Source organism: Monodon monoceros, unplaced genomic scaffold (assembly GCF_005190385.1).
Source record: "Monodon monoceros isolate NGI ecotype Baffin Bay Population unplaced genomic scaffold, NGI_Narwhal_1 Super_Scaffold_12, whole genome shotgun sequence".
NCBI lineage: Eukaryota > Metazoa > Chordata > Mammalia > Artiodactyla > Monodontidae > Monodon > Monodon monoceros.
In genome coordinates this window covers 53,878,210-53,902,082 of record NW_021703768.1, presented here as the reverse complement: position 1 = coordinate 53,902,082, position 23,873 = coordinate 53,878,210, and the positions used below count along the sequence as shown (strand labels likewise).

The window sequence follows — 23,873 nt, the reverse complement described above, 5'->3', positions numbered from 1 at the left end:
GAGCTACTTTCCAATAGCTAGCTGTTGTTTTCAGTTTTTCTATAACAGAACAAAATCCGATATATAAGTTAAAACAGGAAAACAATGAACAAAAGTACATACATATTCTGAGCGAGATCCTTTCTAGCATTAGATATCTATTAGGCATTTTTTCACAACTGACTAAAGCAATAATTTTCTATATGATACTCATGGGATCTACAAAAAGGGACCATAGACTATAGCTTCTTAAAGTAGCTGACTTCCAACTTGAGAGTAATTTACTTCCCATGAACTTTCTAGATAAATAAGAAGTATGTAATAGGTCATATGAGGCTGCCCTCCCTGTTACAAAGAGTAGCATATTTCTTCATTACAGACCTCGGCATGAGTTACACCTATGCCTGTTTCAACAGGAAATGCATTTCCCAACCTAAAAGGGGGTCCAGAGTACACTGCATTTCTGGTCCATGTGACCCACAGCTGAGGTGTCTGGCAACTCTACTGTAAAGTGAGCAGGCTGCATGGAATTTCTGCCAAAAGTCTCATCCAAATACTCTACAGAACCAATTCTGTCTGGGTAAAGACAATGGACTCCCTGAAGCTTCAAATGATGTAGAGAAAAGAAGTAATTCGGAGGAGGATCCTTCAAACCCCACCTGGAAATGATGAGCAACAAAGAAAATGTCTTGGACGGGCTCCTTTTCTCATAAGTTACTCCTCACTTATCTCATTATTAAGGGACAACAGGTTTGAACTCTCAGGTTGGGCAATTCTCAAATAATTAATAATTTACCTAAAGAGCTATCATCATTAGAAGTGTGTAATAGGTTGTACGAGGCTGTCCTGAAACAAATGCAATGATCAACTAAGTAATAATTTACCTGAAAAGCTATCAATCATAGTAAAGTACATCCAGTAGTCTGTTTCCTAAACAAGGGGTTATCTGAGATGCATTTTTCACTAGTGATTTTCATTGCCTCCAAAAAATGAACTCGAAGGGGACTAGGACACCCTATATTCCTGCTGGACCAATATGTCAGAGTGATACCCTTACATAAATCTTAAGTATATTCAATCTCAGTTTAACCAATATTCACATTTTCCTCTTAAGCGTTCAACTAGGAATTCATCTTTCTTTGAAGTGTGTACGTCTTTGTCTTCTCATTGTATCCATCTTTTCCCTTCACTCACAAAATCACACATTTGTGGGGTCTCTGTTTAAACATTCTTTTTTTTTTTTAATCTTTACACCTTTTTCTCTCTCCTCTTTTCTCTGGCCTTCTAGTTCTTCCTTCCCTGTATAGTAAAAAGCTGTCTTAGCCACACTCCACATAACGAACTCGAGGAATAACCTGGTACTCTTATTCCCACTGTACAACAAACTGACAAGGGAGCTGGCTGGCTGGGTGCCTACTGCTTTCCACAGAGGCTAGGCATCCTCTTCAGGATTCCCAAACACTTTGGGCTCCCACCAGCCGGGTTAATTTCCACACCTGTTCTGGCTAGGCTTGATATCATGACTGACTAATTTAAACAAATATTTAAACTGATGAAACACGAGTGTGAAAAGAGAAAGCACTGTTGTTTATAAGAAAGCTGAGTGGAATGCTTGGGAAAGCACTGATAAATGTGAGTTACTAAATAAAATTCCTATTGATTTAGTATGAGTGAGAAGATTCCAAACGTCGAGAAAATAATAAAAATCTAGGCGGATTGCTTCCAGTTCTTGCTTCACATGTAAAAAAGCTAAAAGTGTGAAACAAACAACATAGTACAGTCAGCCCTACATAGCCACGGCTTCTGCACCCTCAGATTCAAACAACTGAGGATTGAAAAATATTAAAAACGAACAAACAAAAAAATCCAGAAAACCGCATGAAGCAAAACTCGAATTCGCCACACTGGTAACTATTGATATTTATGCAGCATTTCCATTGTATTAGATATTATAAGTAACCTAGAGATGATTTAAAATATATGAGAGGATGCCATTTTATATAAGGGACAGGAGTATCTGTGGATTTTGGTATCTGAGGGGGGTCTTGGAACCAATACCCCTTGGATACCAAGGAATGACTGTATAAGTATTGTTTATACTGGCTGTCTTATAAAGGGCTTACATCGAAAGGCTAGCCAATTTACATATATTTAGGTTAAATTAAAATGTTTAAAGTACATATCATTTTTTGGTGATTTCCTACTTGAACTTTTTCATTTACCAACTACTCATTCTTTCTGAATCAGATTAAAGGCTACGACAATTTTTTTCTTTTTCCAATTACTGATTGGATAAAATCAAGATCCAAAGACACTTGAGCTTCTCCTAATCAGAAGCTGATAGCAGGACAGAGAGATTCAAAGGGAGCACAGAAAAGAACTTGGCCTCCCCTTACATATATGAGACATGCATTGGCAGATACTGTCATGAAGAGGGATTCTTGAGATACAGAATCTGTTTTTTAAAATGAACTTTAGAATTGAAAATGTTAAAAGGAAAAAGCCAGTATCTTTATATAAGCACTTGCCTATTCTTGAGAGTCAACTGGAATACAGCTCACTTTCTATCACTTCTTTCGATATTTAATATTGAGTAAGTTCAGGGCTGAGGACCTCCAGCCATATGATACTGTTAACTTCACTTTTAGACTATCAGTAGGCTGCCATTTTGATTTTCAACCAAGCTCCACCATTTCTTACATAAATAACTGCTCCTCAATACGTTTGAGAACAACAGGAAGTGAAGGAAAAAGAATAGGGTTGTACATGATTTTAAGAAAGAACAAAAGAGAAAGATACCTCAGACCCAATTTGACCAGTACCTACACTAGGTACTGTGTAAAAAGGCCTTCAATCTTTATTCTTAGATTTTCAATTCATAAAATTTGATTTGACTTTCTGTCTTCCCTTGCTATTGTACTTAAAATAATCAGGTAATCCTTAGGGAAATTTACCTAAACCAGTTGAAATTAATCCTATAGGTAGCTTGAGATACCATTTCCTCAGGAGAAACGTATCTCGATCAAGTTGCAAAAGTCAACCAGACTTAATTAGAATTCCCTGTAGCTGCATTTTTGTTTGTTTCGTTTATGTTATGTTTTTACATTTCTGTACTGCTTTGGAAATATTATTTCTAATGCTGAAATGTGTTTATTCAGTAATATGTGTTGTCTCTCACATACTCCTTTCCTCCATCCTTATAAATCGCTGTTCTAAATCTACTCAAGTCAGCAGAGGGTGAAGCAGAGGGAGAGAGGGGGAGGGAGAGGCTGAAAAAGAGAGAGAGACAGAGAAACAGAGCAGGACAGACAGACATCTAACACTGCTAAGCAGAGCTGCAAACTGCCCAAGGTTATAAAACTAGACTGAACTAATTTGGCCCCCATTTCTCTGTTTTCTGGCCTCAAGGGTTGGTTCCCTTGAAAAGGCTTCTGTGTCTCTTTTCCTACACTGACCCACCCTGTGAAATAGGAAGACCCAAGGGTGGGAGGTGATGCATGGGGAGGGGCAGCCAGGGGAGCCAAGCATCACTCCACTCATGCAGAACTGAGGCGGGAGAAGGGAGAAATGGAATCGGAAGCAGGCAGGATCTAGAGCAGAATGAATCAGTCCTATTGGGAGTGTGAACATCTCATGCATATAAAATTATGCATGAATCTGAGAGCCTGATACATGAATCCCGGTGAGCAGATCCGCATGTGGGAAGGAGAGTGCAAATGTTAGGGGGAAGCTGAGGGGAAAGGCTATCAAGAGGGAGCATCCGTCAGTCTGTCTCTCAGGTAAATGACCCTGTCCTTTGAGGGTTAAAAAAAGCAGAAAGGGCAGCAAGACTAGAAAGCAATGTGAAGTGGGGAAGAAGCATTGTGCCTCTCAAATTTAGCTTTCTTACTTTAGAAAATTTTAGGTCAATCTTATTCTTCTACTTCGAAAACATTCAAAATTGTTATTTAAAAATCTAGGTGGAAGCGCTCAATGGAAGAAGGATTTCTATACCCTAATTAAGATGGCTAAAAGTTATAAACGATATTCAGAGGGAGAAAAGAGCTCTGCTTGCAGTCAGAGTATGTGTGACCAGGCTTGGGAGCCTCTTTCTCCACATCTAAGTGGAAGTAACATCAACACCTCACAAGGGCTTGTGAGAAGAGAACAAATAAAGAGAATAAAGAGACTAGTCCAGTGCCTGGCACACAGTAGGTGTTCGCTTTCTACAAAGTGCTAAGTTGGCATGAAGGGAGGTGCAACTGCCAGTCAGGATCTGAAACCTGTTAAACAGAGAAGGAAATTGGGTGCTTCTCAAATTGGCAAATTGGCTTTATATTGTTACTAAGTAGGATGTTGAAAAAACCATGACGTGTTATATAGCTCTATCGAATGAAAGGGTTAGTTTCTAGCATAACCAGTATTTGAAAATTCACAGAACGGGTGTCGCTCTAAGTCACTGATGTGAGCGAGGGACTCGGTTACAGGGATGCCCAAGAAAGCCTCGAACGGCTCCAATTCATGGACCTACGTGATCCACCTGTTCAGCCAGTTCACAGAAGCCCGCTATCAGCATCCTGATCAGGTGGGCCAATGGGCGTAGCTCCATTCAAATTTTAAGTGAAAAATAATTAAATTGTAGAGGAAATCTGTCAGAAATGTAATGAGAGATTAACTTGGAGAAGAGCAAAAGAGAAAAAACAAGTTTTTGGCTGATCGGCAGAGGCTCCCACAGGCAGCTTGTAAGCCCATTAATGACTTGGCCTCCGTCCTGGGTGTTTACTGATTCACAGCTTGTTTAACTTCTTGTATATTCCCAACCATTCCCCAAAGTGTGATATACCTCATCTACTATACAGTGGTTTAATTTGCACTACAAATGAGTTTACTCAACCAATTAGAACTCCAAATACTGCTAAGATATATGCCCAAATTTTATAAAAGTGGTGCTTCACAGAAAATCCTATGCCAGAATTCCACAGGCAATAAAATTCAGCAGTGCTCAAACCCACAGATCCCTTAAATCAAAGTTGTCTTTTCCCTAATCAAACAAGAAATCCTCAGATGATCTCCAGAACTAAAAAGGACTAAAAGCCAATAACATATAAATAAAACCCACAAACAACTGCATGCTAAAACAATCTTCTTAGGTAGAAGAGTTTCAGTGAGCTCCTCAAAAGAAATAGAATATTGTAAAAATAAAACATCGGAAAGCATTTATAAGCCACATCAGGAAATATGCCATTTGACATAATCCTGAAAACAAATCAGTGGAGCATAGAAAGCACTCACAAATATTTAAGTTCTTCACTAAGTTAATGGTGTGGAAAATATTAGAGGTGAAAAAAACACCATAAGGAGAAACATCCCTTGTGGCGTAACAAAAATCGATTCTATCTCATCTGCTGTGTGTGTTATAAATGGCAATAAATGTCTACGGGATTGTTTATTGCTGTCCACCTACGGATGGAATTGGGATTAATACTTAATTAAACTAGAGTTCTGGGCTGTCTAAAATGGATCAGGACATAGTCTGTGTATTAATTACTCTTCCAAACTATTAGTAACTCAGAGGGATCTTGTCAGTATTGACCTTATGCCCTGAGAGGGAAACCGTGTATCTATAAAAATGAATCAAGGAAGGGGCTCCACTAATGTGGTCAGACTATAGCATAGAGTTCAATTGAAAAAAAAAAAATCCTGGTGTTATATAAAGACTAAAAGAAGTGTGTTGCTTTAAATTTTCGATCAGCCTTCTTATTAAAGTACTACTTTCCCAAGGTTGACTGCTGGTCAGACAGGAAGTACTGGCTAATTCTCAAGTAGAAATGCTATAAATGAATTTATATATATTCAGATACATATATATATCCAGATGTGTATGTGTATCTACATAAAAACAGGCATATACAAAAATTTCCCTTACTTTAGAAATTTTTACTTTCTAAAGTCTTCCTCTCCCATGCTCTAAAATAACCCCCGGGTCACTTGAAATGTTTTCTGATTGGGTATCCAATGAAAAATGATTTGGGCTTCACCTGATACCCATCAATGAAGGAGCAGTGATCTGAAAACTCAAGTCCCCAACAACATCTATTTGGCATAAGATCAATGTGAAGAATATATTTCTCAGGTGTGTTAAAATATAATAGAGAGTTTTCCTGAATTACTCACCCGTAGGCTCCATTGCTAATCAATTTAATCGTCTCAAAATCACTTTCCCGAGGTTTCCTTCGAAGTTTCAGGGAAGCATTAGAGCTCTTGGAGACAAAATATGGATGTTAAAAAAATAGCTCAGAATTTAAGAAAATGATTTTAGCAGTAAAATAACTAATATTTGAATTGCATGCTCTATTGTTTAATATGTTAAAGTGCAGTATTCTAGCCAAAGGAACCTGGGGGACGGCTTTAAAGCTCAATTTTCCACAGCAGTGCTGATAAACTACTCCTCATGACTGGCTCAGTTTCATTTAAGTGAGCACCATTTCCAGGAGATACAGGCACCACGTTTTTGAAAATTCCTGATTTTTAATTTACCTCTGTAAACCATTCAGGTGAGCCTCACCCTAGTCTTTTAAAGTTTTAAGATTTAAGTCCAAAATGCCAAACCTTAATTCTAGTTTCAGCCAATCAGAAAAGAATGGGCTGGAGTGGCCCTCTACGGGTTGGTGGATCACGTGGCCTCTCTGCCACTGACCAGGGCATGTCCATTTCATTCCTGTGGCAACCTTTCCTGTTTGGAAAAGGTAGCTGGCAACAGATGAGACAGCCAGGCAGAGCATGCCTGTCTTTCTTTACTTCCATCCACCGTAAGTCTTACTTACCATGGTTTAGACACCAATTTTCAAAAAGATAGCTCTTTAAAAAGTTTAGTTCAAAGGACACGAATAAACAAAGTTTTGTTTTGTCTTGTTTTACAAAATTTTCTCACGCCCCGTGTATCTTAGCACTGAGAGAGGGTTAAGAGTCGTTCTGCTCCCTCCGCAGAGACCAGAATCCCCTTCCCATAATTTTGGAAGAAACCCCATGACTCTGAGGTATGTGCCATCCTCCCCAACTCAGTGCTGGCACCCGCCCACTCGGCTGCCCCACCGCCTCTGGAAGATTTAGACCGAGCTTCCCACTGTCCTCAGTGCCTGCATTCTCTCACCATCCTGAGTGACTTCCGTATCTACACAGATAACTCAGCCAACAACCTGGCCTCTGGGCTACCTGACCTCCTCAATTCAACCAGCTCCTTTCTCTGTTTCTCCTTGGCCTCTGGCCATAGGACCTGGGTCTACTCATCACCTGCCAACACCCCACCTCAGAAAACATAATCCAAGACTGGGACCCCTTACTTGTTCAGCCACCCAACTCCAACTACCCTCCACAGCTCCAGCTACAAGGCCCTGAACCAGCCCTCTTGTCTCATTAACTCCTCCTCACCTGAGTGACCTCACCTATGCCTATGGATGACTCCTAAGTCACCTAGACCATCCACCAAAAGCTCTCCCTCTGAGGGCTGGAAGATCCCACACCTTATATACAATTGACTGCTCGATGGCTCTCCTTGGATGTCTCAAAGGAACTTCAGCTTAAGCTCATTCAAAATTATGGCAGTTGTGATGAAACTAACAAAAACAACTATCATTTATTTAGCAGATGTGAAGCTGTCCTAACCATTTTATACAGACTACCTTATTTAAGCTTTTTTTTTTTTTTTTGGGTTCGCGGGCCTCTCACTGTTTTGGCCTCTCCCGTTGCAGAGCACAGGCTCCGGACGCGCAGGCTCAGCGGCCATGGCTCACGGGCCCAGCCGCTCCGCGGCGTGTGGGATCTTCCTGGACCGGAGCACGAACCCGTGTCCCCTGCATCGGCAGGCGGACTCTCAACCACTGCGCCACCACGGAAGCCCCTTATTTTATCTTTTATATCTGTTTTACACTTGAGGAAACTGAGGCACAGAGAGATTTTTCTTTTCCCCAAGCTAGTAAGAAGTGAAGCCAGCTTTGAAATCTGGAAACCTGACTCCAGAGCCTGGATTTTTAAGCCCCCAGGCTACACAGCTGCCCCTCTTTCCTGACCACCCCCCGATGCTGGGGGTGGTCCATCCTGGTTCCTCTTCTGCTATTCACAATTAGGAAGAATGGCACCAGCATCCAGGACCTCTCATCTGTGTCACTGCTGCAGACTTTCAAATGGCCTCCCCAGGGTCACTCCAGCTGGCTTTCCTCACCTCATCTACTTCCTACACTGCAATCAGTGTGATTTTTTTTCATGTTGTTACTCTGTTTGGGTCATCTCCCTATCTATGCCCCCTCATCCTCCACACACATCCATTTCCTCCACAGTTCATCAGCTTCCCACTGTTCTTTGTTTTTTTTTTGTTTTTTTGTTTTTGCAGTACGCAGGCCTCTCAGTGTTGTGGCCTCTCCCGTTGCGGAGCACAGGCTCTGGACGCGCAGGCTCAGCGGCCATGGCTCATGGGCCCAGCCGCTCTGCGGCATGTGGGATCTCCCCGGACCGGGGCACGAACCCGTGTCCCCTGAATCGGCAGGCGGACTCTCAACCACCGCACCACCAGGGAAGCCCCCCCACCGTTCTTTGAAAGAAACAATTTGACAAAGATGAACAGCAAGCACATCTGTGTCCAGTTTTTACCCGAGCTCTGTAGGCTGCGCGGTCTCCCTCACTCTTAAGCCTTCAGATATACTCTCTCCCTTGTATCACATGATGGTCCCTTGGCCTGGAATGTTCCCTCTGACTCTTCTCATCCTAGTAAGTTCTCACATCTCGAGTGTCCTTTCCTTAGGAGATCTTTCTGGACTGGTAAATCTCTCTTTAATGTTATGTTCCAGGAGCACATGGCCCTTTTTCTTTATAGATCTTACTCAAGTTTCTCATTTTGATTTTTTGTGCGTGATTTCTCTTTATTAATTTGTTTCTCTTTGAAGAGAGGGGCTAAAACTGTATGCCTGGTGCCTTGCATATAGAAGCACAATAAATATGTGTTGAACAAATAAAGTAATTAACACAGCCAAAATCTCCACATGCTAATAAACAGAAAAACCAACATCATATTTCATCAAGAAAGATACTTACTTTCACTGATTCATCTGTTTCTGGTGTTTCTGCTGTCCCACTATCATAGTTTCCCAGCTGAGCCATTTCTAAATTAAAAAAAAAAAAAAAAAGCTAAGTTTAAGAGAAATAGGACAATTGTAACTAGACAAGAGTACTATGCTAAAACAAAAGAAGCACAATTTCTCCCATATTAAAAAAAGAAGAATTTACTCTATACTCCAATGTACACATGAGAAAATCTTAATTCCAACATGGCAAGAACCAACAACTGATATTGATATTTTGAAATTGTTCACTTCATGCCCTTTTTCCTAGAACTCCATTTCTTATGAACACATAGACACAGCTACTTAGAGCTGGGTCTCTGCTCACGGTAGCAGGATTCATTGGCTGACACAATCACCACAGCTTGGAAAGGGTTTGGGGGCTCAATGATTATGCTTGTAATCAGATACTCAAGAGAGGCAAGTTTCCCAAGCCCTGACAGGCATCGGAGATGCACTGACTACAGCTCAGAGATGAGTCCCAAGTTGTCATGAGCATCCCTTGCTCCATTCCTTCACGTCCACTGAGAGCTAGCCCTCCTAGTACATAAGAATCCACAACTTTTCAGAAAGGAAGCAATAGTAGTTGTTAAGAGGAGTTTGGAGTTGAAAAGACTCGAGTTGCCACCACTAAGAGCACTTACTAGTGGCTTTTTAACCTTGGGTTCTTCCTCTGTAAGATGGGAACAATATTGTTCATCTCTTGGAGTTTTTTATGAGTATCACATGTGATAACACATGTAAAGGTCTTAGGATGTTGACTAACAAAAATTAAGTGCTCGCTGAATGTTGATTGTTATTTATTACCATTAATTATATCATGTAAAGTAGTCAGTACTAGGCTGGATGCCACATGCTTGACACCAGCCTAAATTCTACCCTAGTGGTCTAGTTAAGAGACAAAGCACTTCATTGCTCAACCTACATTGGAATGCATCCTTAAGTCTATATAAGTAAATGAGAAAACCTAATTTATTTTACCGTTCATTTTGATTTTTATCAAACAATGCACACTTAAGAAAAAACAAAACATGTTTTATTAAAAAAAAGAACATGAAAAAATTTTCTCCAAAACTTTAAAAGGGGGTTATCGCTAAGTGGTAGTAGGATCACAGGTAATTTGAACTTTCTAATTTTTGAAAATCAAACGTGTATAATAAAAAGTTATAGTTTTTAGCTACATATTTTTGTGTGCATCTAATATTATTTCTTAGGCTGTCAGAATTTTATGTATTCATGTTCTTATAAATATAATCATCCTTTTTCGGGAGAGATTACACATAAAACACATGAAGCAAAGCAACAATGGAGTGTTGTCTTTAGAGAAAAATTAACTCCAGAAACTAAAATAACTGGAGATTGACACTATCCCAGTTTACTTACAGAGGAAGTTCGGGAATTAAAAATGAGCTCAGTACACACTGTGTGCTTTCTTGGTGTCATTCAAATGACCTCAGCGTCCTATGTGACTAGCACTTTAGATTTATAGACTAGGAGGTAGACTATAATGTATTCAGTTGCAGGGGCTCAAAGGGGCAATTTTACTATTATTTATTTATTAAGCATTATTACATCTTAGGTGCAGAGGTGAACTCATATAATCCTAAAAACAACCCTATGAATAGGTACCATTATCCAGTTTTTACGGAAAACACTGAGGCACAAAGAAGGTCATCACAGTATGATCAAGGTCACACAGTCTGCACTGACGCTCTGGGTAGTCCCATTCCAGAGTCCCACTCTTAACCTTCAAATGTCAGGCTTTAGGTCTGCTGGTGTCCATGATGACAAGAAGGGAAACAAGTGTAGATCAGCGTTTGCAATAATCACATTTTAAGTGATTAGAGCAAACAGATTAAAAATTACCCTCAGATCTGAATCAAGAAAATTAAGTGTTAAAAGTTAAAAACAACTCCCAGTGATAGATTGGTAGAATTAAACATGAAACTTGTCAAAAATCACTATTAAAGTGTTTTAAAGACAATAAAGGCATATAAATGGGCCTCAGATTATTCACCTACCAAAGGTTCAGCCTACAGTGATATTTACTACCAGGTAAGAAAACTGTGAAGAGCTCACTCAGTCTACAATTCAAAGGTTGACACAACTAACTCTGCCGGCGTGAAGAGTCACCGTAATATACTTTGACAGTCTCCCCCACTCCAATTACTTTCATAAAAAAACAAATTAAAAGATGGTTCTGTTTTAAATAGAGTTCCTGCTAAATAACTATTATCTGGGAAATACATATTATTTGTAAGCAGTGGGTAGTAATGGAATGGAACCAAGAGTCAGCTTTTGAAGCAGGAAGCTAAGGCGTCATTTTGTAATGCCTGAAGAGATTTTAAAAACTCATCTAAATACCATTAAACATCTGCCCTTTTTATTTCAGTGATTTAAACCATTTCTGAAGACTCATGATTCAAAAAGGTAAAGATGGTAATTTAAAAGCTATGGGGAAAAAATCTCTCCCCAGGGAACTTTTCAGAAAAGCAGCCACCAGACTCTGATAAGTGATGAATCTGTTGTGGTACTGCTTTCAGTACAGTATAAATTTATCTGGCATTATCTCCCGGTAACGCATGCATCATTTCACTGGAAGCAAGGATTCGATGGCCATAAGAGCAAATAAAGCAGGGGAAATAGGAGAGCAGGCAGAGAGCAGCAGGTTCCCTGGCTGTAGATGGGAAAATACCTGCCAACAGTTAGCATGATCACAAACAACTTAGCATATAACACTTTGCAAATTCAACTTAATGACCCAGGAAGACAATTTTGAATAAAGGAGTCTGTGATTGCTTTTGAGTCTTTTCAGGCAGTATATAACCTAAGTGTTTTAAATGACAATCCCAAACAATAATGAACAGGAAAAGGTGGTGGAAGGAGTGGTTTCCCAATATCAGATTTGAAAAAAAATCATGAACAGGGTGCTTCCTCTTCTCTGCATTTAATAGCATTAGACCTATTTTTTTTTTTATTTGAATCAACCAGGAATCCTTGTATAAGTTCTAAAAAACATTTCCCCCCAACTGGCTCTCCAGTATATTACTATTTTTCATACCTTTTTGAGATAAGTAAGTAAAAATAGATTTACGAACACTGAACCTGATTTAAAGATCATCAGTCATCAGTTACCTGACTCCCAAATTACATTTAAATGTCACTTTTAAATTAAATGTAATTAATTCATTTACCAACATTTTCAAAATGTGCACCCTTGAGAAGAATCCAAAGGAGCTCTGCAAGAGAAAAAATACCCCCAGAGAAGATGGAAACCTAAACCCTTCTTGGATGCTCTGGAATTGTTAGGCTGATAAGACTCTAGGATTTCAAGGTCTCTTCCCTACTCTAGTTAAACATAAAATTCAACATATAGTTCTTTCCTTTAAATCACAATTGGTCCCCAAATTTGGCCTTTTCAATAGATAGAGCCAAAACATGAGGAAAAAATAAAGACTTGCCACTAAGTTTTTCCATGAGGCCACGGTGCCTGAGCAAGTAAAAGTTTAGCCCAATCAGGGTACTCACCTTCCAGAGGATCTTTATTGAGACCCAGCTGGCTAATGATGTACCTGGGAATGTCAGTTTTAATAACCTGTCCTTCTTTTGCATGGCCTTCTGCTGCTTCCAATAGGTAGTAAAATTCTTCAGGATCAAACTCCTAGCAGAAGACAAACAGAGATGGATACTTCTTCGAGCCAAAATTGTCTGTGGTTTTATTACATAAACCACATTCACAGTAAACTTGCTGGATATACATGGTAATAAGTTATTTATACAGAAAGAAGGCAGATGGATTACTTCATTTAAAAAGCATATAATTTTCAGTTCATATTCAAAGGCTAATCATATTCTAAGACAATACATTTCAGTACTTGGTAACCCAAAGATAATTTCCATTTCCAACTTCCTTGTAATGTGACTTTGAAGGTACTAGGCTCCACTTAAGATATCTATCTTATTGAAAATGAACAGGTCGGAATTTTTAATTGTGCCTTTTTAGTAAAGTTTTAAAAATCTGTGAATCTCATCCAGAAGATTCAGTTTCTCTCTCTATACAAATAGCCACAAGAGAAATAATGTTAGGATGCATTTTTCTCAAAGGTTTTGTAGGAAACTCCCTTGGTACAGAGGTGTCCAAAAATATGAGAAAGAAAAATCCCCAAATTTTATCACCGAGCTCTAAAATTAAGTTATTAATATTCACATAATATGAACATTAAGAAAGAAAAATATGAAATTAGTAACTCCAGTTACCTCTGTCTTCAGTAAAAATTTGGGAACACGTTTTTCCTAAGTATTTTATTTTATTTTGCTGTCTGTTGCTTCTAGTATGCAATAAAGATCTTAGGATCACATCACTCTAGATGGATGCCGCGGATTTATGTGTTGTAAACAATTATAGATTTAAAGCACAGTTACTGTTTTCAGTTAGATTTCCTAGATCCTCCCACTCCCAGAATTTTTCTCATTTTGATTAGTGCCCCATATAGGCAACTGTGGAATCTCAGTATTTCACCTGAGAATTACTCAAGTATTTCGCCTGAGAATTACTCAAGTATTTCTAAAGGCCATACGAAAAAGCATGCTACAGAGTAAAGCCAAACCATTGTCCACGCTCAGTACCCTTTACATAAAACTACAACCAGAGACAAGGCAAGCCTGGGACTACAGGCCTAAGATGACTGGTCGGGGGAAACATTCCCTAAAACTCTCAAACTCCAGTTTCATTTGAGCTTTAAACATCATGGAAAGCAGCAACATCTTCAGATCTACTTCTAAGCTCGCTTGTTTCTATCTTTGATAGGCTACATGTACTTTAACTATTTCTCTTCTGATTAAGAGTGATTACTGTAAAAAAAAAAAAGTCATTTCCCGTTTTAGGGCAACATCTCTCTTAGCATGTCTGCTGCTGTCCAGAGAAGCAAGTTTTGATGCTAAATGGTATTTTCCCCCAAATTGAACAACTGCAGGGGAGTACAAGCCTGTGGTGCATAATTCAAAAGGTACAACAGGAAGAGCAGGAAAAACTCAGACTTCTGCCTGTATCTGCCAGTCACACAGTTCTCCTCCCCAGAGGCATCCTGAGTATTCTTCTTTCCCTTTATCCTTCCAGAGACACTCACTGCTGAATGATGCTTTTGATTATGTGATTCCAAGGGTCCCGGCCATTGATGGAAAGCCTTCCTCCACCACACACCTACCTTTCTCCTCCAGACTCACCTTCCACCACATCTCACTATGCACAGGTATATGTTTACGGGGCTATAAACATTTCACTGTTATAGAAAACTATGAATCTTAATTAAAATAAGAGCAAAACCAAAGCAATAATCACCATGTCTGTACATATGTGTACGTAAAATTCTGAAAAGCTGTATTGTACTCAGTGTTATAAATAACTATTAGCGAAACTTAAAAGTGAGTTTTGACACTACATTAAGCCCCATAAAACTATTCTTATGTTCGAAGCTTCGTCTTTGTTCAGTGTTGACTGAAATCTCAATCAAAATTACATAAAACAAAGCAAAGATTTTAAAACAGGAAAATGGTCACTGACTAAAGAAAGTATAATTGATAAAACAAACTAATCTTGGAAAGTCTCATTCCTTTAGGTCTGGATAAGGCCATACTGTATTCTCCGAATGGACTGCTGACTAGCACTTATTTCGAACATGCCACATTTAAAAAGTAACAATTATAACCACAGGTCACCGTATATCGTATCTCTGATTTCCCTCTCTCTTCATCTTGGCACCTCCAAAAAAGTGGGGTACAGAGAGTGTTCTAAGTGAGCTACAACATAGAAATTATGCTGAGATAAAGTCAAGCACCTTATTTCATGGTCATTTTTTAGGTTTGACCAGACTGTGATATAACTATCTCTTAACACAACGCAAGTCCTAGAACTTTTACTGAAAACCAGACAAGAAAAAGCACACACGGCTGTTGTCATCAACATTCACGTGTCGCTGTTTCTCTTGACTCTTTCTATTTAGCTCTTTGAAGCCAAATGCAATTGGAGCTTTCTGGTGGTCCCTGCTTTCCCACAGTTAACAATAAATAACAAAATCACCTCGAGGGGCAACTCACCAGGCACTCTAATAACCGAGCAGGACGGGCAATAACAATTAGGATCTTTCGAACTAGCTGTTTAATAAATGCCAATTCTCCACTTTCTGAACGATCATGAGCCTATGAGGAAGCAATGAAAAGAATGATGAGACAGAGCTGCTCCACTAAATGGGAAAGAAAATCAACAAAGCATGCTAATTAGATAGCTGCAAATATCCAAAAATTAAGCGACTTAGAAAATACTTTTAAAAGGTTGAGAAGCAGACATTATCTCTACATAAATGGACACTATTAAACATCTATATCTACAAAATGGCTCTATCAGCTAAATTTTAATTGTAAAACTTTGATTTATGCTCTGTGTTAAAAGTCAAATATTAGGGCTCTCAATGGGAACCGTGAGTGAAGTACACATTAAAAGTTCATGACACATTGAGTACATGGTACGAGTAGAGTGGGCAGCCGATGAGGAACCTTGATTTTCCAGGTGTAACTTCTTAAGTGTATGAAATGGCTAACATAGCGAAGGACTGATTCTGTTAACCTGGGCATTTAACACATTCATGAAATATGTTTTATATATACAACACTATTAGCCTGTAAGTTAGTTATTTCATAATATGTAAGAAGTTGTACACTGCTTATTTCAAATGTTAGGTGAATACTGTTTATACTTGGATACATACATATGAATTTGATTTCACATAATGAATAAATAATACCTAGATACTCAACTCAGTAAAACTTAACTGACTCAAAATCTTCTAAAATTTTCTTTTACATGTTGCCTAACATGTGAAATCTAAGCACAAAAGATATCCTGAGGACAGAACTTAGTTTATTAACAGGCATTTTAATTTTCAATATTTTTTGAAGAAATGAGGTAAATCTGTATCAAGGCAGATATAAAACCAAAGTTTTAAAAGTTTAAATATAAACTTCTACACATGCTCACTTTCACGCTTTCTTAATTTTTATGATTTGCTTTCCTTCAAGGATTAAAAAAAAGTATCAAGGTGATGCTGGTGCAATAGAACACAATTTCATAGATATGGTAATAAACATTTAAAATCATTCTTGAAGGTGCTTTATTCTGACAAGAACTAGCCTGCCCATAAAAAGAAGTGTCAGACCAAACCTATGAAAAATGATTATACCTAGGAGTAGTGTGTTTACTAAATTTAAGTCATTAAATCAAAGGCAACTTTCCAAAATGTAGGTAGAGAAACCATATACAGGAAAAGCCAAAAAGCTAACATTTAAAAGAAAAAATGACCACTGGTAGAATAACTGTAGAATAGAATGTGTTTAAAGACAGCCAAGTGTCAACTATAACTATAGGTTCTAGTAACCAGTAAGGATGTCAGGACACATACGAGGAGACATACATAATATTTAAACTGTCTTTAAGTTTTCTTTTCATTTTGTAACAAAAACGGATTTAGGAAGATACAGTGAATGCCAAGAAATAAGGTTATATGTCTTCTTTATAGTTTATCCTTAATCAAAACTAAACAGAAAATCTTAAAGATGAAGCCAAAAAGACCCACCTAACTTCTGGACTGACATTCCTCTTACTATAATAATTACTGCTTTATAAATGAAGGAATATAAAGAAAACCTAAAAAGCCTAAACATGTTTTGGTGGTCTCTTCAAGGAGAAACAAGAACTTTATGTCTTAAAAAATTAAAAATAGCTCAGATTATACAAATTCCATTTCAAAAATTGTAAAAATAATCAGTTCATTCCAACTTCTTACTTCTGAGAATTATCAGCCACAACCAAGGCCAAAACATACAATGAGTTATCCTAACACAAATAATATTTTGTCTGCTATCAATAGGGGAGATGGGAACTTTGTTAAAACAACACCAAACAAAACCACTCAGCATGAGAAGAGAAATAGTTTAGTGGCTGCCGGCAGCAAGCTCCAGCATTTCTGGATTCCCTGTGTTTGTGCTTTAAGTGTTGGTCAGTATAAAAAATACGGAGACTAAGATTTGAGAGTAGGTTATAGCTTCCTGTGCATTTTATTTTCTTTGGCTAAATACACCTAAGCGAAAAAAAGAATGGAGACATAAAAGCGTTCCTCTGGAATTGACCTAGACCTCAGGACTTTAAAAAGGCATCAGTTAAATCAAGCTACTCAACCTCAGGGGGACTTGGCCTGAGTGTGCAAAGGATTGACAATGGGAACAGTGGCGGGGAGACAGGCTAGGCGGGCACACAATGTCATGGCTGGGAACTGACAATAATTGCATCGACGGGAAGGCAAAGCCAGGCCTCACAATGTGATTCTATCCAAAGGAGCAAGTTCCCCTGTGACCTTCCCCAAGCTCCAAACTCTGGAAGGACACTGTGAATATGATTCTGAAGACAGTTTTAATTTTCACAAAAGGACTGAAGGAAAATGTTTATCTGTGAAAATAAATAAGAAAACATCCTTATTCAAACCTGACAATGCTCTTTATGTTACAAACGTATACATGTTTCTCTGCCCAAGAGAGAAATTTCTCTAAAAGTCAACAATGTTAATCTATTACATGGTGCATGCAGATGATTTTTGAAACCCTAAGATTTTTTTAGTTGCCATGAAACAACCTGCCGAGTCTATCATACAGAAACAAAATTAAGTGGGGGATTTCAATGTAAATAGCTTCAGCTTTGGGTTCTACCCTTTTCAGGGAATGCCTATGAAGGAATGAACCACAGAACTCAACCAGTAATTATGGTAATAGCCTGGGACTGAACTATAGAATTAAGGAAGAAGTATCTCACAGAGGTAAATTAATTTTCATCATAATTTATAGTAGAATTGGTCCATGACAAATTGGAAATTGACAACAAAACCTGAAGACAATGTGTTCATCCAAAAACAGTCTGAGAAACATTCCCTTAGTGAGCTGCAAGAGGTTGAAATGTGAGAAATGGGAACGGAGCATAGAAAACTCTGTTGGGAGGTTTAGAATGGAAAAGGGAGGAAAACTGGTGGCTGCTAGTCAGAGAGGGATCATCTCATCTTGCCACAACTAAATTCAGTATGAGCAAGGACAGATGAATTTCTAGAAAATTAGGATGCCAATATTTTCTTTCAGTTCCATGCAATTATTTACACAATCATGCTTAGAGAAAACCACCTACGGTTTTATTTACATGGGCATAATGTATGCCGATGGGATACAGAAATACAATATATCCAAACATATCGGCTAAACAGGTTTTACTTGTAGGCTGTGGCTGATCAATTTCAGTCAGGACAGCAATATTATGCATTAATTGCATTCCACTATACACACTCCCTTCCTGTCCTGGGTGTTATCAGGAGCTAGGACTGCAAGTGTTAGGCCTGGAAGGGGCCTGTGTTTATCTGTCATTTTAGAAATTGGATATTTTGTTAGAAGAAAAACTGACACTAATGAAAATATAAGTTGCCATTTACTACCCAACACCACCTGCAGGTTGATTAATAGGACACATGGCCTGGAAGAAGCCATCAATTTTCCATTTAGCTTTTCCAGATATTAGAGCTAGATTGCATCATCAAATAATGTACATACACTCAGGCAATTTCTAACTTTATGGTTAAGGAGGGAAAAAAAATCACTGCTTCAAAATCCTTCACAATCCACTTATCCTAGAGCCATAGATTGTTGGGACCCAAGGTTCCTGTAAAGGTTATTAACATTAACTTTCTATTACTCTAAATGTTGACCAGAATCCATTCACAGCAAGTAGCAATCAATTTTTTTTTTTCTTCTTCCTCTTCGCTTCCCTGGAATATGAACTCTGTCTCATGGCTAAAACTTTCTGAGCAAATGCTCTCATAAAAATTTTTCTTATTTCAGGGGAAAAGCAAAACAAATCAGAAAACTTTATAAGGTGTAGGGTCTATACCTCATGTAGCAACTTATCTAATTTGTGCTGTAATTCAAGGAAGTATCGTGAGGTGATGAGACCCTGGTGGGATTTATCCAAGCAATCACGAGCCAGTTCAATAATCTGATGGTGAGTGAAACTAAGCACTCCATCTGCGAGGGGGAGGACGTGGTCCGGGGAGTAGCTGGTGATTATTTCCTTTAGGCGCTCTTCCATCTGAGCTGTAGCCTGTTTAGAGATGACAGGCACACACGGATGTAATACAAGGAAACATATATGTAAACAACTCAATAGTCACATTTATCTAGCATTTACATAGACCTCCACAAGTTATTATATAGAATTCTAGAAATTAAATTTAAAAGAAGCCTCCCTTCTGTAAGATACTATAATGGTACATATATATCATTATACACTTGTCAAAACCCACGGAATATACCACACGACAGAGAACCCTAATGCAAACGATGGACTTTGGGTGATTATGATGTGTCAGTATAGGTTCATCGATTATAACAAACAGACCACTCTTGGGCTGGGCGGGGGGGATGTTGATGGGAGGGGGCTGTGCATGTGTAGGGTCAGGGAGCATTTGGGAACTCTCTGTACTTTCTGTTCAATTTTGCCATGAACCTAAAAACTAAAGTCTATTTGGAGAAAAAAAAGAAAGAAGCAGCAGCAGCCTCACCATGTGGGAAAAAGATCTGAGGTATATAGGAGAAACTGAATCTCCCAGGGTGATAATTACTTTTTTCCTCTGCCCTATCAAATGTAAAGTGGTACATGTAAGCTTCTCCAAATAACTCAGTATCTGTGAATTGCTGTGCTCTCATTTCAGATCTTGGGCTCTTTCAGATAGATTGCCAAAAATAACAAATATTGTAGCTCTGTTTTTACCTATTCAAAAATCAGGATCGTTGCTGGAGTTCCACAGCGTGGGCCAAGAGTTTGTTCCTTTGGCTGTGTTTTAATGTACTAGGAACAAGCATCCTATACCATCCTTACTCATACCTCAAAAAGCTACATCATGGGCAAATGGCCAAGGGGATTCCCTTGGTAACATAAATCTAAAATTTCCTTCCCAACTTTTATTTCATTTTCTGGGATCCCCGACTGCCTAATCAATGTTCCCTGCCTGCATTAATTGTATATGCTGGGAGACTCCCTCTGCCTCCTGTTCCCTTCTAAAATCCTAACCAGTATTAACTAGTATAGTCAGGATCTATTTCCCTGGTGAACAAGTGACATGTGATAAATGGCTAAAATGGCTGTAATCAATGACATCAATGTTGGGTTCATTCCAAATAATAAGTACTCTGCTCTTGATTTATGAAGCCAAAGATTTCCTTTTGCTCTACTGCCTAGGGTTACAAAGGTGATGGGGGAGGGACAGGAACAGAATGGAGAAATTGCTTCTCCCAAATGTGTAGGAACACGCTGGTGGAAAAGCTGTGGAGATGAGGTGACAGGAGCTCCTTGCAGCCAGGGCATCCAGCAACAACCCCTCGTCAAGGCCTCTCTGGCTCAGTCCAAATTGCTGGTCTAACAGGGAACACTGCAACTGGACCTTTCCTTCTAAGAGGGTTAGACGTACGATTGCTAAAGGGATTGGAAGCCACAGAAAAGAAAAATCGGGTGAAAAAAGTAAAAGACTTTCGTGACACATACCAATTTACAGGCTTCTGAGGAAAGAAAACAATTTCTGCTTGACCATACAGCAGCAGGCCCAGAACACGGGCAGAAGGAGCACCAGGGTCCAGAGGCCTTTCAAAGCTGACGCTCTCTGGAGTACCTCACCAGGCTCACCCAGTGGGTAGGACAACCAGTGGCACTCACGTTACAGCCAGTTCAGCCCACGGAATGTGTGGCTAGTTCTCGGCAGCTTTTAAAAATGTTTAGTGATTTTATCTTTCTAAAGAAGGCTATGGTGCTATTTTATAAAGAGAGTCCTCAATGGACTGGACCATTACTTCCCACGACAAACACCTTACAGATGCTAAACCTAGGTTGCCCACTTGTTTAGATGCTAGGCATCTTCAATGCACCTCATTACCTTTGGGAATCTTTCCTTGTAGACATGGTTCATCATAACTATTTCATGGTCACAGCAGGCAGGAGAGCGTCCAGGGCTGCAGGCAAAGCAAATTACCCTTTTAAACTTGCCACAGCATGAAATGGAAATAAGCTTTTCATTTATAAACAATTGGTTGCATCAAAAGTACTATGCAGTCTTTGTAAGAAAAGTATATTAGGTAATAAACTACAAAATCAGTCATTAGCACGCATACATACTCACAAACACACAGAAACCCCGAACAGTGTTCATAAAGAAAGCTCCAGAAGTGGAATGCTGCAAATTAATTATAGCTACAATATAAAGGTTCAGAAAACGTTCTTAAATTGTGATTATATTTTGTATGTAGCATGCGTTTGCGTGGTTCTAGAAACCAATTAATGAACTGCAATATAAAAGAAGACAGGGTAGCTACAAACAGCAACATCTAGGGCACGCTGAACTGTACAATTTCACACTTTCATCATACACCTGCGCTCTGCCACGTACCACTGAAGAGGTTTAAGAGTTTTCCACGGCACAGGTGTCACCACTGAAATCCATTTTCTGGCCTGGCAAATATTTATTTGGGATGCTGAGGAAGGCACTGTGTACAGTACTAAACACAGGCATACAACTCTGTGTTTTCTCTATTTCAACAGTAGGTGCCTGCTCCTTCCTAGTGGTATACAGTCAGGCAATTTCAGTGTGAGTTTATATATTCCGCAGAGGACATAGCTGCTTGTAGTAGATATCCTAGGAACTCTTTTCATAAAACCAAACATGGCACCCATGTGGTAAAATACGATGAATGAATATGCATTGAATGAATACAGCTCTAAATGAATTTGTAAAATTGGTCTTTTATTCCATATCTCAAAATAATCTAACACAATTGTGCCATGTAGCTGCTTTTACTATAAGACACTAAATAAGAAGGGTACAAGGGGAAAACGCTTCTCAGAAAACTCTGATGTTCAGCTGAACACCTGACAAACTATGTTTTATAGTAAACCTTAATATACCAAAGCGGACCAGTTCTACAGCATGAAGATCTCATACTGTGGAGGACCTGAAGAAGGACTACCCTGCTCCCCTTGCAGAGAAGGACCTGTTGTCCAGCTGCTGGGATTGCAGAAGGCTTCAGCTGCCAGTCCCTTCAAGGATGGCCTCAGCTACAGAGCCCCCTCACCCAAGGCCATGTCCTTCCCAGGGTACCACATCCCAGGACTGAGGCAGGGATATAAAGGAAGGGCCATCTGGCCCAGAGGGACAGCTCTGATGGGTCGTGTCATCCCTAGAGCTCCCTGTGGGGTTGGCTGCAGCTGTCAGGTCTGCACTGCAGCTAGATTTCTCCTTCTGCCCAATCCTGCTTCCTCCCCAGCTCCCACAGATGTACTTCCCAAGCAGTCCCTAATAAACATCCTGGTCTGTGTTATAGAGTCTGTTTCCTGAAGAGCCAAACTGTGATATACGTAATTTTTTGAGACAAGGCCAAAACAAAACTGGCTCTACTCAGTGTCAAATGGACTACATATGGTACCCACAAAATACAAGGGATACAGACTCCTAACAATTTGCTCCTAATCCTGGAGAAGGTAAGACTTGTGATGGGAGGAAAGAATGAAAGATCTGGGTGGCTTTTCGTAAAGTGGAATCTGAATTCCACATGTGAACCCAAACGTGCTGTCCTTCCTTTTCAGCCAAGCCTCTTCCTCGTAAAATATTAATTGATGTAGCACCATAATTAGATGGTCTTGAAATTTCCAATGGCTCGAAGTTTCTCTAGGTGGTCCCTGTAGTCCATCACGGTTACTGCTACCACAGCAATTAGCAAATTGTAAGGATTTAAAAGAAAGGTACTAAGATGCCTTTCAAGGGTAATTCACGATACCACGTGTAGATGGAAAACTATATATAGTAGTTCATAAATTAATTAGCACATATATGAATTACAGGACCAAAAGTCTTCCCTTGAAATGGTTGAAAAGAGATTATCCAACTCATTGAAATTTTTCAATCAGGGCTACAAACCTCAGACTTCGGGAACGGGGGCGCATGGGTGTATTCCTGCATCTGTTCTCTGTGGCGATGCTTTCGGTGGTACAAAAATGTTTTGATAAGAAGTGTAATTCATCTGGTGTTGGTTGATATGGTAACTGGTGCAACTTCTCCTGGGAGGAGCAGGATGACTAAAACAAACCAAAGTGAGGTTTTAGGACTAAAATTAGAGAAATTCTTTAAATGAATATGAGATCACAACATTAAATTTTGTTATATCACCGTTTTACACTACATCCTTTCCATGTAATAATTACAATAGCTAGTGCCTCAGTGTATACCTTGATGTTGTCTCTGGGAGGTCAAAATGGCTTCCATATTTCATCTCATTTGTCTATAAGATAATTTCCCAAAACAAAGCTTACTCTCTGGAGAAAACCCAGGCTCTGAAAATGGATAGGACCCAGTCAAAGCCACAGCAAGAAAGTGACAATTGGAGTAAGAATTTAGGTTCATTAAATGACAGATTAGTTCACATTGGTATCCTTGCTTCTACCACTCGCCACAAACACTGTGACTTTTAGGTAAGTAACATAAAGTGAATTCTGTGATGTATGGTCATAAATAGGTAATGGGATCTCTCTTTACAAATCAGGCTACCCTTTGATGCAATTTCCATCAATATGTGTCCTGGGTAAAAAGGAAAGGGGATAAAGAAGATACTTGTCTTACTAATGCCATTGTTTTAAAAATTGGAATTTTCTATTTCTGTCTTCTTTGGCTTAGGTTTCTTTAAAAA

The 23,873-nt window shown here is 39.1% G+C and overlaps 1 protein-coding gene across 6 annotated transcripts in view; it reads right to left on the bottom strand.

Annotated features, from left to right (window-relative positions):
* MAST4 (microtubule associated serine/threonine kinase family member 4) overlaps positions 1-23,873 on the bottom strand; it is a 568,502-nt gene that overhangs the window by 39,019 nt on the left and 505,610 nt on the right. For all 6 annotated transcript variants that reach the window (XM_029218029.1, XM_029218025.1, XM_029218027.1 and 3 more), the window contains 7 exons: positions 23,108-23,265; positions 21,074-21,149; positions 19,039-19,248; positions 15,162-15,263; positions 12,597-12,729; positions 9,043-9,110; positions 6,133-6,218 (listed from right to left, as the gene is read on the bottom strand). In XM_029218029.1, coding sequence (XP_029073862.1) covers positions 6,133-6,218; positions 9,043-9,110; positions 12,597-12,729; positions 15,162-15,263; positions 19,039-19,248; positions 21,074-21,149; positions 23,108-23,265 — 833 coding nt within the window. The remainder of the gene's footprint in view (positions 1-6,132; positions 6,219-9,042; positions 9,111-12,596; positions 12,730-15,161; positions 15,264-19,038; positions 19,249-21,073; positions 21,150-23,107; positions 23,266-23,873) is intronic.